This window comes from Molothrus ater, chromosome 8 (genome assembly GCF_012460135.2).
Source record: "Molothrus ater isolate BHLD 08-10-18 breed brown headed cowbird chromosome 8, BPBGC_Mater_1.1, whole genome shotgun sequence".
Classification (NCBI taxonomy): Eukaryota; Metazoa; Chordata; class Aves; order Passeriformes; family Icteridae; genus Molothrus; species Molothrus ater.
The window spans coordinates 21,527,765-21,544,505 of NC_050485.2; the positions used below are offsets into that span (position 1 = coordinate 21,527,765).

At 44.0% G+C, this 16,741-nt stretch overlaps 1 protein-coding gene across 2 annotated transcripts in view; it reads left to right on the forward strand.

The window, feature by feature from the left end:
* The first annotated feature begins 207 nt into the window (after positions 1-207).
* The window catches only part of ENTPD1 (ectonucleoside triphosphate diphosphohydrolase 1), a 38,647-nt gene continuing 22,113 nt past the window's right edge, over positions 208-16,741 (forward strand). Inside the window, exon 1 of one of the 2 annotated variants that reach the window (XM_036385907.2) lies at positions 208-233. Coding sequence is in view for 1 of the 2 variants with exons in the window: in XM_036385906.2 (XP_036241799.1) it covers positions 6,837-6,852 (16 nt within the window). In the remaining variant the exon portion in view is untranslated. Of the gene's footprint in view, positions 234-6,742; positions 6,853-16,741 lie in introns of those variants that run through there. The other variant, XM_036385906.2, reaches the window with a different exon arrangement.

Below are 16,741 nucleotides of genomic sequence, written 5' to 3' on the forward strand. Positions count from 1 at the left end.
ATCATGGGTTTATTTATGGCTGTGTTAACAAACAAATGCAAATCAGAAATGATTGGGGGTTTAAAGATCTCTCCCTTTTTTGCCACTGTCTTCAGATGGCCCTTCTGGATGAACACAGTCAAATTCTCTTCTGCTGTTAACTGAGTGACATCTGATGGACAATGCATCACCATGCTGCTGCTGGTTTCCTCTGTGGATGCTCACTTAATAAAGACCAAATCACTTAACAGAGGGTGAGTGGGTAGTCAAGCTGAAATCCGACATTTAAAAAGCATTTATTTTAAAGTTATTCTTTTTCATTTTACGTATGTTTTCCACGTTATGTCTACTTTTATTCTTTTGAAGAAATACTGAGTGTCAATCTGGTCTAAATATGTGCAGTTCATTTTTTGGAAATATCTGCTTTGAGATGGTTTGTATATTTTTGCCTTAACTACCAAGGTGCTGCATGATAAATTCAGATTGGTCAAAAAACCACTGAGATGAGCTGGTAATAAAATGGTCTCCTTTCTTCAGTCTTAAGGCAGCAGTTATTCAAGGCCCATATCCATGCTGCTAATTCACATTTTCTTATTTTCTGTCTTTAATTTGCCGAGTTTGGGAGGTACCCTGCATGTTAGATGGGGCAACTGGCATTCACTATCTTCCCTTATCAATTCATGATACAGTTATCACTTATTATTCTGACACTCCCGATTGGATTTTTTCCTTGTTATATCCTCTTAGAGCTTTAAGGATATTTTTCTGGGTTTTCCTTCCCTTTTTCTTTCTTCTACTGGAGTACCTTTTCATAAACTTCAACTATTTCTTTTTCTAGAGCCCCTTTCTCTTCTAGATATTGGTAACCCCATAATATTAAACATCAGACTAAAGCTGTTATTAGTTGCTCCCATGGGCTTCCTACCCTGGGAGCATTGGAATGTTGGAAATTTTTGCTTCAGTGAGCCATTATTAGGGATTTTCTGCTGTTCCTGCCAGATGAAATAGTAGGATGATACAAAGAAATGCAAACTGTAAGAATAAGAGATAAAAAGACTTGAAAATACCACTAGGACTTGTGCATTTGCTAAAAACCAATGACAGTAGCTATGGCTATCTCTGTTTGCCGTTGCTTGGAAGGAAAAACAAGAGCTTTGTTGCCAGCAGGGGAGTATCCATGTCCTGGATAAACACAATGACCAACAATCTGAGCAGCAGGCTTGTGGGGCAGGGTGCTGCTTATGACTGGGACTGTGACAGTTTTGTTAAAATTACCCAGCAAAATGAAGACTCTGTAAATTTGGTTTATCATATTTAGAGTGAAATGGGTAAAGTACCAAGTGTGTGAAAAAACCTGAACAGAAAGAGCAAGTTGTGTTTTTTTAACCAGTTAATGAGCAATAACATGTTCCTTTTCAGGACGTACTTTTTTTTAACACTAATTTGTAGAGCACAAAAATACTAATTGTTTTTAGTTTTAGTATGTTAGCATGTCTTTGTAAGGTTAAATGAAAGGTTAAATGAAATTAGTAATATAATCTTTAATGATATTATGAGACTTGTATTGAAAGTATATTGAACCTACAGAATAAGGCACTGCAAGCATGTTAAAGAGCTTCACCTAATTGATAATTTGCTAATGAATATGTAAAGTAGGTGGGCAGTTTAAGGTGTTAGAGAGTGGGACTTTGGTACTGCTCCTTCCAAATCATGTGTCAGTGCCCATCATTCATACCAAGGCTGAGCATGGGAGTTGTCTGCATGTTTCAATGAAGTTTTGTGAATTTTTAACAATAAGAGCGCTAACTTATTTAATTTATTGTGTAAAAATACAATTTTTCTTCAATAGAAAAACCTAGCAGAATAACTAGAAAATTGATTCACCTCTACAAAGGCACAGGGACTTTTTTTCCAGTTTCAATGAGCATCATTAATTTTGTGTTATCAGTTTTGTAGAAATCATACAAACACAGTTGAACAGTTGCTCTGCAAATGTCATCTGAGCACTATTATCCCTATATCACAAAAATAATAAACAGAGATAGGCAGATCTCCATGCAGGGATCAAACCCACAACTTTAGTGTTTTCAGTACCGTGCTCTAAGCAGCAGAGCCAATCTCAAGGTGATAAAGGTGATGCACAGGTTTTGGGTGACAATACCTGTAAATAGTGGTATAAATACAGCATAGGGACCTTTTCTGAAAGGACAATTACAAATATTTAAACCAAGACAAGGAAGTAGGATGATGGAAAGGAACTTAAATGCTTTTAATAGATAGTGCATTTCATACGTTTAAGGCTAAAGAGCAATACTTGTTTGCAGCAAGATGAAGCTGAATGTCATCTCATTTTTTACCTAAATACCAAAAGCAGTTTATTTTTGTTTTCTGAGAATTGCATTCTTAAAAGGTAATGTTCAGTGCACACAGATAGTGTATAGCTCACTGCTTGTTTGTCTGTTTCCTCAAGAGTCAACCAAGAGGTTTGCTTTACACAAATGAAGTGTTTGGGGAATCTAAATTAAGCATTTGAACTTCAGCTATTCAGAGGAACCCGGAGATGTGGGGAGGACTTGGCCTACTGTGTTGTGAAAACTGTCAAGTCTGAGGTGATTGCAATGTGGGATGAGTGGGCCAAGGAGCTGGAAGCTGTAAAAAAAAAAAAAAGAATCTGGCACCAGGCATGGTTTTGGTTATGTGTCCTTTTTCAATGCCTGGCCTCTCTTCTCTGCCCTTCTTTCCAGAAGGAAGTTGTCCTAATCTCTCGGATTACTGTCCCTTTGCAGAGCATTCTGCTCCTTCTGGTCCCAGCAACTTCATATGTTCACTGTTTTTCTGGAGAGCTTCATCTTTCATGGTGTTTCAGAGATGCTGGGGAAGGGTTCCTGTGTACCTTTGCTGTCCTTTTGCCAGGGCTGATGGCTGCCCAGTGGTGACACGAGCCAGCACACTGGGACTCAATGCCTGGGAAAGCCCAAGGACTGTTCAGCCTATCCCTCACTCAATGTTTGCATTTCTTGAAGCTGCCACTCCCCCCTGTCACTTAAACATACAGAGTGATAAATTGTAATCTAAACACCCTCACACCCCTAAGCAAACACAGACTTAATATTGCCGAGCTTGGTGATGGGATGGCCTGTTTTCATTTAAAATATTTCAGATTCTTTCATACCAATTCTTTCTGTAGAAACAGAGGCTACTTGTGCATCTAATGCCTATAGGTTTGTTTTCAGGCTCCATGACTCTCTTTTCCTATGGATGTTTCTTTCACCCATCCCAAAAGATGAGAGGTTCTGGCCCTGGATTCCAGCATTATTATTTCAATCCCATCCCCTGTTTTCTGGAAATGATGCTAGTCTTCAGTCACTCTTGCTCCTTTTCCTTAGTCCCAAAATCAGCATAGCTCATCTGCAAAATTGCAAATTCTAGAGATCTAGGAAGTTGCATAATTTTAGCCACAAACCAACACACACAAAACTTGTGTAAACTTAGAGCAAAATGACTGTAAATAAGTTCTTATTATGGCTAGGAAGGATATGGATATTTAAGATGCGTTTTGTTCCTCCAGATTTGCTCAGGATGCTCAGTTTTGTCCAGGGAGTAGAAAACTGGCACTCTGGGTTTTTTGCTATTCTTACCCTCTGCACAAGATGTGTGGAAACTACATCCTGAGTTCTCTGGTTTCCTCTTTTTATTTGTGCTTCAAGCTTCCTCCTCAGCTGTCTGGAACCTTATCTGAGTACAAATGCCAGCCTGGGCCTCCCTCCGGGGCTGCTCTCTTTTTTCCTCATTTTGTTTTCTTATGGAAATGACTGTGACAAAGAATCTGCTGTTGCCTTCTGCTGGTTTGTGCATTGCAGGCAGAGGTTTGCCCGAAGGCAGGAGGATCAGCAGACAGAACCAAACTGCTCTAGCAAACGTGGATCTGATCTGACCCTCTGTGGAAGGGGAACTCTGCATCTCATGTCACATGAGGCTACAAAGGCCACTCTTCCCTTTGGGCTGTGACAGAGGATGAGGAAAGTTTCCTTGCTGTCTCTTGCACCTAAACTGAATGGCTGCAGGAGCATGCCACCAATTCCCTGCTCTTGCAGCTGTGGAATACCACTCACAGGTGTATCAGTCCATCAGTTAGAGTAGATCATCCTACTACAGAACACAGAAATCTGTTCCCTGTGGCTCTGTAAATGACCTGGGTATTTTTAGGTGTAGTAGACCATCACTGTTCACAGCAATTCTTCCCCACGGGGCCTTCACGTTCCAGGTTACAACTTCCTCTTATGTGAAAACATTGCTGTGTGCTTCATGGTCACTGACTGATCATGTATCATCCTTCCCCATTGAAGTTTCATGTCTTTCAGTTTGAAAGTGAACTTTCCTAAGGGGAAAAAATAAACAAAAGCCTGTCACTGGCAGACTGCTATAAAAAGCTTATTGTGGTTTGTCAGGTGCATTTAAAGGACTTGAAATAAATGGCTCTGGGCATCCTAAGAGCTGTTCAACATGGTGTGAAATTGTATCTATTTTTCTCAGAGGGGAGCTTGTACATATCTTCCATTTCTTAAATTTGGACTTCTCAGCTCATCAGTGAGCTCAGCTAACTGAGTTTATTGAATTTCTGCCTGTAGAGACAACAAGTCTAACCCAGCATTTGAAAAATCAGTCATAAATTCCAGCTATTTTTTAAAACTACTGTTCAGTTGAGTTAATTTATTCAATGTATGGAATTTTTGTATATATTTGATTTATCTCCTGTGATGATACTCTGCCAGCAAGCATTCTTTAGGGAAGTCAGTGTGTGAGCTGGTAGATAAGGACTCATACTTTTTCCAAGGTTTTGGTTTGGTTTTTTTTAAATGTATTTCTTACTGATACATCTGTGCAGTTGATATTTATTACACTGAATACTTTTAAATTTTCATTTATTAACTAAGCATTGCATCAACTGCACTCCTATTTTTTTAAAAAACTGATGTTCAAGGTGACCAACAAAATTATTTCTGCCATGCCAAACCATCTAAATATGTTGCTGACTTATCACTGGAAGTAAGATCAGTTCTCTCTTGCATTTCCCAGGCCAATTTGTCTCATTAAGATGACACTGTCTACCTTCACCTCATGAAACACTCTTCCTTGAGCTTTTGAACTAACAGTGACATCACTAATCATACTAATCACTAAAACCTAAATTATCACAGAATGACCAGGTTGGAAGAGACCTTTAAGATCATCAAGTCCAACCCATGCCCTAACACCTCAACTAAAGCATGACACCGAGTGCCACAGCCAGTCTTGTTCTGAACACATCCAGGGATGGTGGCTCCACCACCTCCTCAGGCAGCCATTAAGAACTTTATCACTCATCCTGTGAAAAACTTTTTCCTAATATCCAACCTATATTTTCCTTGATGCAGCTTGAGCCTGTGTCCTCTGGTTCTGTCAGTTGCTGCCTGGTGAAAGAGACCAACCCCCACCTGACTACAACCACCTCTCAGGAAGGTGTAGAGTGATAAGGTCATGTAAATTGTTTTATTTCGTTGATCCTTATTTTCCTGTTCCCAGGAAGATTAGAAATGGGAGTGTTGCCCTACCAGCTGGAGTAATACAAGCCAGGTCGATGTTTGTTTGTGAAGGAGAAGGAACTGATCATTGTTTATGGTGGGCTGCAGTAACGAAAGGGATTTGGAACCCCATGTCCAGAAGTCATTCTCCAGGTCCTAGCATCAGGATCCTGCTTTTCCTGTCTCTCCTAGGGGCAAGAACTCTGGAAGCTCGTGGTAGGCGCAGAGCTGGATGGTGCCCAGCCTCAGAGAGAAAGAAAAGGTGGCAGCTCTGAGAGGGGAGCAGGCTCTGGCACAGGCTGGGCAGAGCAGCTGGCTGCACGTTCTGGTGGCCTGTGCTCCAGGTGACCAGTAGGGAAGATGCTGGAAAGCTGATATCCACTTCTCTGAAAAGAAAGTGAAAGAGCCAGATTGATTTACAACTTCCTTTGCCCTGGGAGGCTGACAGCTTCGTAGACAGTAGTGTGGAGACACTTGTGGTTCCTAGAATGGGCCTGAATGTCATAAGCTATGGAGAAAAGTTGCTGGGACCCCTCCAGCACTACCCTGTATTTCTTATTTGTGGTGACTCAGGATTAAAAAGTGGTGGAGGGTAGGATCCCTTCAGGCCCTCCAGGCAAAAAGTCTAAAATTGGCTCTTTCATGAAGTTTCCCAGGAGATGCAGCCAGAGGTGTGAGTTCATTCTATGGGATAGGCAGGTGCAGGAAATTACTTTCCAGCAGTTATTGCAACTTTATCTCCTTTCATTATTTGGTTGAGGTTTTTTCCTGTGGGCTGGACCTCAGATCTAGAAACAAGGAAGGTGATCTCTTCTCTGGACACTGCCTTTTCAGTACCTCGCTGATGTGGAGGGTATCTTCTCAGTCTCGTGCAACTTAAAAAACAAAAACCACCAAAAAACCCTACTCTAACAAAATACTTTCTCTCCGTAGCCACGATGCCCATCTGCCCCCCGAGCCAGGGATGCAGTGCAGCTCCAGCGCCCTGGTTCCCTCGGGTAGCCCCGGGCACGCACCGCTGCCCCCGGCCGTGCGGGACCCTCCGGCCCGGAGGAGAAGCCCGAGGCGCTGGTAACGTGGCAGCTCTGAGGCGATCCGTGCTCTGAGGAAAACGGGAGGTCAGCCTGCAAGTTACACGGATTGAGTCATGTAGAGTTAAACTAACCCCTCCCACAGCTATGGACCACTAAAGCGCCCGTTTTCATGAGCACCTCTCACTAAGGCAGCTCGGAGCCGGCAGAGGCTGAGAGAGGAAGGAGGGGGGAGCGCGGGAGGAGGGAGCGAGCACCGGCACTGATGGACGAGCCAAAGGGTAAGGACAGAAGCGAACCGGAGGCAGCTCTCATCCCCGGCGAGGGGCGCGGGGCTCGGCGGGGAGCCCCCCGGGTGGCGGCATCCCGCGGCCGGCGCTCGGGGGAGGCTGTGCATATTCATGAGGAGCTCCTTCGGGATGTGCCAGTCAGGCGGGAGCTGCGGCTGCGGCATCCCCGAGCGGCGCGTCCCTCCCTCCGCGCCCGCGGAGCGCTGCCGGCGGTGGGCGAGGGCTCCGCGGCGGGGGCTCGCCGGGGTGGGCGCAGCCTTGCCGCAGTCCGCCCCCGGCTGACATCATCTTCCAGCCCCTGGACTCCTGGTCGCTCCTGGAGGGACAATGCCAGGGAGTTGTGCCTGGGAGCCCGGGCGGGGGCCGCGGCTGCTGGGGGGAGCCGGCGGTGGCCGCGGGCCGGCGGTTCCCGGGCGGTCCCCGGGCGGGGCGGGGGGAGCGGGGGCTCCGCGCCGGCGGCTCCCGGAGTTTGTCCGCGGCAGTGCGGGGGATCCCCTCCCGCGGCGGGCAGCAGCCCCGGCCGGTCCCGGCTGCCGCCGGCGCTGTCCCCGGGCCGGCGCCGCGCTCCAAGGGCGACGGGGGCGGGGAGGGCAGAGCACAAACTCGGTGAAGTGTTGGCTGTCAGGAGACCTCGGTGAGGAGCCGAACAATGGCTCGGGGGCTGGAAGCAGTGCTGGGTGCGAGGGGCTCTCGGTGCATGGGCTCGGAAGAGGAGGATTCCCCACCCGGCAGCCTGGCAGCCCTCTGGCCTTGAGTGCGGTCCTGAGGAGCGGGGCAGGAACCGGCAATAGCTGCAGATGCTTATTGCACCGTGATTTTTCTACAAGATACATGTCTTGTACTTGGCTTTGCCTTTTATAATCAGCTGACAGGGTGCACGTAGCAGCACTAGTCACAACGTTTGGCAGAAACATTTCCTAGTTTAGTATCAGCTTTTTTCTATCTGGGTGCCTTACCCTCTGTTTACAGCGCCTTCTTCTGCAACACGGTCCGTCTTTCCGCGCTGCTGACAGCACTGCGCTCCGTGCGGGGCTTTCAAACACAAAGCAGGAACTCGGACAAATTCACAAGAGGCAGTAAACAGGAAAACTATTTGGGCAGATAGTTTCTTGTTCAGTACCAGGTGGAAGTCTCTCATTTATCATTGTTATGACAACGGGGAAACAAAATGTGATTTCTTTTTTCCCCCTAGAATAAATAAAATGTTAAACTGGACCTTTCCAACGTTTTATCTTCATAGAATGTGATAAATGGCATTTGAGGGGAAGGAGCATTTTCTCAGTCTGACAAGCATCAAAATTTAAAGCAAAGACTGGCAGAAGGAGAAGGTTAGCTCATTAGTTTAGGCAGTCATGAGTGAAGCTGGAAATATTTGGAGATAATTTGCCTCTGTTGAGGAGGGAGATAAGAATAGCTTTGAAACGAGTCTTCCAAAAGTTTCATTCCAAAAATGAAATACAATGCTTGAACAGAGATGTCTTTTCTAGTGGATGAGGAATCACAGGGAAGAAACTTGGATAATGAGAACTGATTTAGGAAAAACGACCACGTAAGCCTTCTTTTAGAAAGTGGAATTTTAAAGAGACAGAAGGAAACTAAAGGAAACCGAGAGTGCTCAAGCCAATTGCAGATGAGGCAATGATGGTTCTGTAACAGGCTGACCTGCAGAGCATGCAAGTATTGCAAGACCCCATAGAAAATTAGTGCAATAAATAGCAAGGAATTGCATTTCATCTGTGTGGGAAAAGAAAACACCACACTGTTTCTGAGATTGCCTCTCGCAGTATCTTTTCCAGCAGTCAATGGGCTCAACATGGGGCAGTCTGGTACAGGTGGTATTCATCAAGTAGTAGGAAGGCTCCACCTTGAAATGAGGCACAAATGCACACCAAGGGCATGTCCTTTTATGAGAAAGGAATTATTAAGAAGTGTTTCAGTAAGACACCTGTTTCCTGTGACCTATGTCCACAGGGACTGTGATAAGTGCCTTTGGAACACTGTTCTTCAGTTTTAGGAAGCTTGTTTTTAAACACTGACACCGTCAGCTCTGCTTTGAAATTGGCTAAAATGGCAAAAAAAAAATTCTGTTTGGGATGTTACATAGCAACAGGTCATTGATCACTGAATACTTTCTTGGGCAGAAAGCATGACAACCTTAAAAATACATGTTACTGGAAGATGCATGGGTGTGCTTCAGTCTGGCAAGAGCATGACACTGATCTCATGTAGACAGCAGTGAAAAGAAATAAACATTATTAAATTTATCTACTTTAACATAAAAGGCACTCATGTAGTAACTCTGATTTGGAGGTCTCTATATACACAGAGATTAATTAATTGCTGTCTGATGACTGCTCTCTATAGATCATTCCAGCATAGAACAGTAATAAAGCAAAATCTGACAGGGAAAAAAAAAAGTAAAGGAATGTGAATGGAAAAATCACAAGTTCAAAGAAGACATATTGAGCAGCACATCAAAACCAAGAATGAAGATGACTGATTTGTTCATTCAAGCAGTGAAGTTAAAACAAGTAAATTAAAGGAAAAACAAGTAAATTAAAAGGAAATGGAGAAAGAGGAAGTGGAGAACATCTGATGGAAAACATAGACTCTGAATTGGGGAAGATTATTTAGAGAAAGTAAAGATGTCAGGGGAAAATCTAAATTTATTAGGGCCAGGCACAATTCAAAGAAGGCATTTAGTATGCCTTAGGAACAAAATAATGTGTGTAGATCAATTGCAAGATCATTTTGGAGGTGGACAGGGCAAGATTTTAATGACAATGCAGGACAAAACCAGAAAAGTGTTGGCTAAATACTTTTCCAAAATTGGGGGAGGAGGGGAGGCAATGAATTCTGATATAAAGGAATATTTCATGGATGGTTATGGAAGTAGTTTGTTTTGTAGATTAATGTTTTGGGGTCAATAAAGTTTAGCAATAACTTGAAATGAAATGTGCCTAATACTTACTGAGAAGATCTATTAGCAATAATGTTAATTTTCAGCAAGCTGGAGCACTATGGATATCTCTGACAGTGGGAATGCTATTGTTCACCCAATATCCCAGCTGTATGATGGTGGGTATTCTGGAGAGCTACTGCCAATATAGCCTGACATTAGTCTTATATAAACTCCTGGATAGATCTCCTCAGTAACCTAGTTTTAATGGCTAGTTTGATTATATTCTTTTGGCTTTGTAGAGAATATCAAAGTAACTTTCAGAATAATATTGTAGAAATGGGTAACATTGTCAAAATGGATAATAGAATGAATGCATCGAAAAGGAAGTTACTCATCCCAGACAGAAGCAAACTTATGAGCTCATGTGGCCCCCTCAAGTGAGCAGATTGGTCTGCATCCTAGGATGGAGATAGTCCCACTTACAAGAGTCTGTAGCAAGAACTTCAAGGAATACGTTTCTTTTGCGTTTGGAACTTGGCTAGAGAATGCACTTAAAAGAAGGAGTGGTGGGAAGTATTTCAAGTACTGGTAGATCTTTTAATCTGTCTTTACTTTCTTGAAGGCTCTTTTGTTTACAAAGTAAGTCAGCTGACTTAAAAAAATAGCTGTCACACAAGTCTGGTGTGATTCCCATTCGGAAAAAAAAACAGGCTGCATTTTGTCTTGTGCATGTGAACACTCATTGAAGTTCTAGGGAAAAATATAAGTATTCTTAAAAGCTGAGTGGCTGTTGAATAAATCTGGGCTGTAAGTTAAGGGACTTCCAAAGCCTGACTCTCTGGATAGTTAAGAACCACCACACAAAAGGGGAACTGGAAGAACTGAATTCCCTGGCTGGTATTTCACAGCCATGGTCTGGATTATAAGTGTAGGACTGGGAAGGCACTGGTCCTTTATTTTCCAACTAATTATTTGCACTTGTTTTATTTTCCAGAGGAAAAAAAATGTGGTTGAAAAGATTAAATATGAATACCTTCCATGTTTAAACTTCTTCACAATAGATACACTTCCAATGTTGTTCTGATTGCAAAAGTCTCCCTATGACTCTCTAGCAAAGAATGAACTGATGGATTAAGACCTGGGTAACAATAGACCTCAAAAATAGTTATCAAAGGAAATAATCATGAAACAGCTGTGTTTTCAGAGGTATTCTGCAAGAGGACTGATGGCATTAGACATTTCCAATAATTATCTAAAAAGCATAAATTCACTGCTGATTTGCAGATGGAGTTTGTCAATGCTAGGAGGACCAGTACAAATACCAATTAAGTCAGAGGAAAAAGTCTAAAGAAGCCAAGAGTGGTTGGAAAGATAAAGAGCAAATAAAAGGCTTTAAGCCAAGCCTGTAAAAGCACAGCTAATGTGACTTTGTGAGGAAAATTGGACATTCAAACATTGAATAGACCAGAAAGATTTCCAGACAATGTTGTTCAGAAAAAAAATGTGTAGAGGTGTGTGCATATGCGTGTATGTCTATAAATATATATGTGTTTGGGACAGCCATAACGCAGAGGTTTTGGGTTTTCTTTGCTACCATGGAGGAAGAAGGTTGTCCTCTAGTCAACCTTATTGTGACCACTGCAATCTGTTTGCGCCTTGACTTGTAATTACCAGAAACATACAGAATATCCTTGAGGAATTTCTAGAGGAGAAAGAATAAATTTAAGAGGCTGAACACCTGAAAAGCAAAGTGTTACAGAAGCTATAATAATTTATAATCTTAGTGGTTTTACCTAAGCTGCAAAACTGGCATCGTGTATAAAAGTATCATGCTTAGTTACATTCCTTCTTTTCCGAAGACATCTTTCCACCTGTGGGTTTGAGAGCAGCTAGGAAATGAAGCTTTTGGGTAAATACCCTCTGGGTAGGTATTTTATACCTTCTTACTAGCCCAATGCCCAATAACTGTGTTCCACAGAGCTGAATGTGTGTGGAAGTATGTTGAGACAGAAGCTAAGTTCTCAGCTTAGAAATCATCTGTTCAAGGTGGTTAAGACTTGGTTAGAGACAGAAGTGTTTGGGCTCAACTTTGGGATGAAGTAGGTGATACTGAAATTACTTTGGAGGGCCACCTCCTAAGGGATTAGTATTGCTTGAGACTGATCAAATTTAAATTGTAAAATTTTGGATCATGTTCACAAGACAAGCACCCCAGTTGGTTTTCTGTAAGCCAAGTTAGATGGGGATTACGTATAAAACTCTATATTATTTTGTCATCTAGGTGTGAGAATTGGCTTTAAGTTTCAACTCATTGGAAACCTCCCTCTGAGCAGAACTGAAGGTTTGTGGCAGGCATTTCAGTCAGAGTCTCTTAGTCACAGAGCTGTTGCCAGAATGCTCACAATGGAGAACAGCAGAGCCGAAGGGTGCACTTCTACTTTTTATCATTTCATATAAATCTTGCTGCTGAAAGAGAAAAGGCACCTGTCCTTGTCTCTAGCCTTGTTCTTTTTATTCTGTGATAACTTTCAGTTTGTCCAACTTGAAAGTCAACACCGGCCCAAAGTGAGAGAACAGAAGGAGGGTAAGGGTAAAAGTCACTTTCATGAAAGTTATTGGGAGGTGCAGGAGGAAAATCTTCACTGCAACACAAGGAGAGACACGAAACAAGCTCTGTGCTCTGAAACATTGCATTAACAGTACAAATTAAGAAAAGGGGGAAAGTGTGAGAGACCAGATGGAAGAGAACAGAGTCGGCTAAGTGCACACTGAACAAATTCATCTGCTCACATCATCTCATGCATTCGCTGCCCCCAAATGTGGAAAATGCTGCAAAGATCTGTTTCCTAGGCTGCTTTTTGTCCTTGTCCCTCTGTCCCTAGTGCTGCACTGGCTGTTCACACTCAAGGGTGATGCAGTGTAATGGTCAGCGCTGTCACTGTCCTGTGGGTGCTTAGCCACCACCAGCAATGCCACCACTCTGCCTGTTGTGGTTCTTGTCTGAAACCTTTGGGGCCCATATTTGTCCATTCCAGCTTGGAAAGAGCTTTTAGTGAGGATTTGCAGAGCCACTTCACTGTCTTCCTTTACATTGCCTTTCAAATTCCCCTTGTGCTATCAACACAGGGATTAAGTTTCTAGTATGAGAAGCCACACACCCATCAGTTTGACCTGTGCTGTCCTATGCTCCCTTGTGACCTTCACCCAGCTGAATACTACATCTCTTCTGAATAAAAAAGTACCCCTTACAGAGTAACTGACTGATTTACAAGCTGGAACTTGTACCTTTAAGCAAACGTTTTCATGTTGCTTAAGTAGAAGTTAAAGGATCTTTGTTTGATTTGTATTCTCCCCTTTGATTTGTATTCTCCTCCTGAGAATCTTGGCCCTGATCACAAATCATGGTGAGTGCCAGAGCGTTCTTGATGGAGAGGATGTAAAGAAAAAGGACCTATTTTTACAAAGGAATGAGATTTAGTTTGGTTTTTTTTAACTGTCTGCAACCTCTCAGCCAAAGCTCAAACCATCCCTGGCCTTTGAGCTCTGTGTGCTGACTGGAAAAGGTGAGTCAGCAGCTCAGGACTCAGAAACCACTTCAGCCTCTCAGCTGGTTCACAGCACTGTCACAATCTGCTTGTAGGGCTCCCGAGACAGAGGAGATGCAGCAGGGGCTGGTTCAGCTGCTGCTTCAGCTGCTGCTTCAGCTGCTGTGGTTTCTAACGTTCACCAGAAGTTCTGCTGCAGCTGGGTCAGGGGAGGCAGCAGCATCTCCACCTTCCTCCCTGGGCTTAGCAAGAAGGCATAGACTCCTCCAAAAGCGAGGGATGGAGGGAATTTGGAGTCCCTTCAGTACAGCTGATGGATGGAAACATCCAGAGTGCATGGCAGAGCCCAGGGAGCTGGCATGCAGGGGGAGGAAAGGTGGAGCTGCTTTGTGGAGGGTGGGTTTGGTGGTGGGGACAGGTAATAGAATGGGATTTGTTCCTCTGCTGAGAACTGTCCCTCCCTGCTGTTTGCCAGAATGGGAGTGGGCAGCTCCTGCCAGGGAGAACATCTGCTCTTTGCCACAATCAGCCAGCCCCTAGCTGCTGGCTCCAGATTCTTTTGGGATATGTACTGGAAATCTGCAATTTTGTCTTGAATTGAATGTGCCAAATAAGTTGATCTAAAGCTTCTATATATTTAGTCTCACTTCACTGAAATAATGTAGGAAGCTTACTGTTTGTCAGCTTTGTTTGAGACTGCAGTAAACATGAACACAGTGGAAGCCAAAAAGAACTTTATTCTGGTAAATCTAGTCGTCAGGCTCTTGTTTACAATACTTAGAAATACTGCTGTGACCAAAAGCATGAAAGCCATACAGAAAAGAAGAAAAGAATGCTCCAGCACTGTTCTTTAGAATTTATTCTGTCATTAACTAAAGAGAATTAGGACCGTATTTGAAAGGTGGAACTATGGCATAAGACAAAGGTAGGATAGTCCCTTTTTGTGGCAGAGCAAACAGAGCAGTTAAGCAAACTGTGAAACTAAACCCCTGCACTTCATCTTAAAAATAGTGGTTTACAATAGAACCTGGCCCCATGCTATGCACTCCTTGTTAAAGACAGTAATTTCACTGTTGCTTTTTAGGTTACAAAGCGTGTCTCAGCTACAGAGACCAGTAATTTCTCTACCAATTTAAGAATCTTCAGTCCTGTGGCCACTTGGCACCTAAGAATGTTAACTGGATCCCATAGGCCTTGCTGGGAATAGATGTCCTTCTGTAAACAGGGATTTGGAGAACTTCTTTTGCCTCTCTGTTTCTCAGGAGATTGTAACAATAAATTTACACATCTCAGGAATTTTTGGTGTGCTGTAGCAGTTAGTCTTTAGTTTATTGGCATCTTTATAATGTAGTAATGAACTCTTTTAACTCTGCTGGTTTCTCCTTCCTCCATCCCTGAAGTCTGCAGGAAGGAGGCACAGGGAATGCCTTCATTCCTCCACGGGACTCTGATGCCTTTGTTACCCTTTTCCAGCTTGTTTCTTCTAACCTAAATGACATTTTCAATTTCTATTCCCTGTTTTTAAAGTTGTAGCAGAACTGCAGAGAAATTGTAGCATGAGTCATGTGCGTACTTTACTGGACCATTAATCTCCAAATTGCTGTTAGTCTGGCAGAACATCAGAGAATATATCAAAATGATGGAAGATGAATTTAAGAGTAGCTGTAACCAAAGTGTGCTGCTCTTTCCCTGGACCTTGGGAATTCTGCCTCTTTGCAGGAGAGAGTGTGCTGCAAGCCCTGGTCCATGGCAGCTACCCAGACAACTGGGTGAGGTGGTCCACAGGGCAGAGCACTGGGATGTCTGCTGCTCTCTTATGCTTCTTCAGCAACCAAGGGAATAAGGCTAATGGTGCTGACTTCTGTAAACTCCTTGGCAATGTATGAGTGAAAAGCACTGTGTCAAATTTAAGTGTTAGGAGTTGTTATTAAGGAAAGGCTGACAAAACTGTGATGGGGCCTCCAAAGTGATGGGGCCTCCAGCATTACCTGCTTTGCATTAGTTTCCTGTGTGATGTGGGCAGACAGCACTGCTGAGAGCTGGAGTCAGCTGTGAAAGCCACAGAGCCAAGAGGAGCCTGGCAATATTGGGAAAGTAGTGAGAGAGTCCTGGCCTTGCTTGGTGTCTATGTGCTGGGAGAAGGCTGGACTCATAAGAATGTGACATGGGAAAATGTGAGTGCAAAAAACCTCCTTGTGGGTGCTGGGGTTCTGCTCTGGGATAACTGCAGCTGTCCTGTCTCACAGGAGCTTTATGGGAGAAGCTGGGGTTAATGCCAGCCTTGCCCTGCAAGCCTGGGTGTAGGAACAGTACCAGGTCTTGGCTACACTGGTGGCAATGGTCTCACCCTGTACTGTCACAGGCAGCTGCTCAGCAGGTGACAGGCTGAAAAACAGCTCCAGCTCTAACATTGCTGGTGAGATCTTGGTTGAAAACGGTTTTAAATTCTCAGTGGTGAGCCTGGTAGTGACACTCAGGGACAGGCTTCAGTGTTGCTCTGCAGGATTTCAGCATCCTCTGACTTCCCAAAGACTGCCACTGCTGCTGTGCTCGTGGAAGCAGCACGAGCACAGCAGTGCCACAGAGCACACACTGTGCCACAAGCTCTGAGCAGGAGACCTGGCTGCATCTGAGCAGCAGAACTGCATGGTAACCACAGCAGCCCTAAAACCTACTTCCTTTGCTGCTGTCATAACCTAACCAAACCATGGAGACCCTGTCCCAGCTGCAATGATGGCCTGTGAAAATACACCGTGCCTAAGGTAGGCATGCAGCTGGAGGTGCAGGAATACTCCAGCTGGCCTGGAGGAAATGTGAATGGAATATGTGTGTGTGAGAGAGAAGAAGCAACAGATCAAGGAGTAACAGAATGGTCTGTATTGATAACCAAGGACGTAACTGACTGCACTAAAACTGGGTGAGTGCTGAAAAATGTCTTTGCAACAAGTCTGGCTGCCTGTGCCCTGATAAGCCTCACATGGATGGCGTGTCAGGAAAAGGCTTGGGTGCTGATAAAGTGCAGACTAGTCCTTGGGGAACAAAACTGCTCAAATAACAGAGGGATCACAGTAAACTCACAGCACATCCCCTGTGCAAGTTGTCCTCCTCTCAGGGCAAGCAGATAGACAGTGGGAGCTAAGGTACCGAAAATGAGGGGGGAAAAAAGGCACTGAGCAGCCACCTGTTCTAGATAAAAGGGCTTTCCAGGAAAAAGGATCACCCTGTGGTAACCATTAACTCCTGAAGATGGCAAAAGACCTGCTCAAGAATTTGTAGCTTGTCACTGAAGAGGAACCCAAGAGGTGCAGTGAGGATTTGGCACTTGGCTCCTTGAGTCTCATCTCACAGAGGATCCCACTGGAGCACCTCAGCGAGCTTGGTGCCTGTGAGTACTGGGGGAGTGAAGAAGAGTGAGTGTGAAAATGGGACCAGA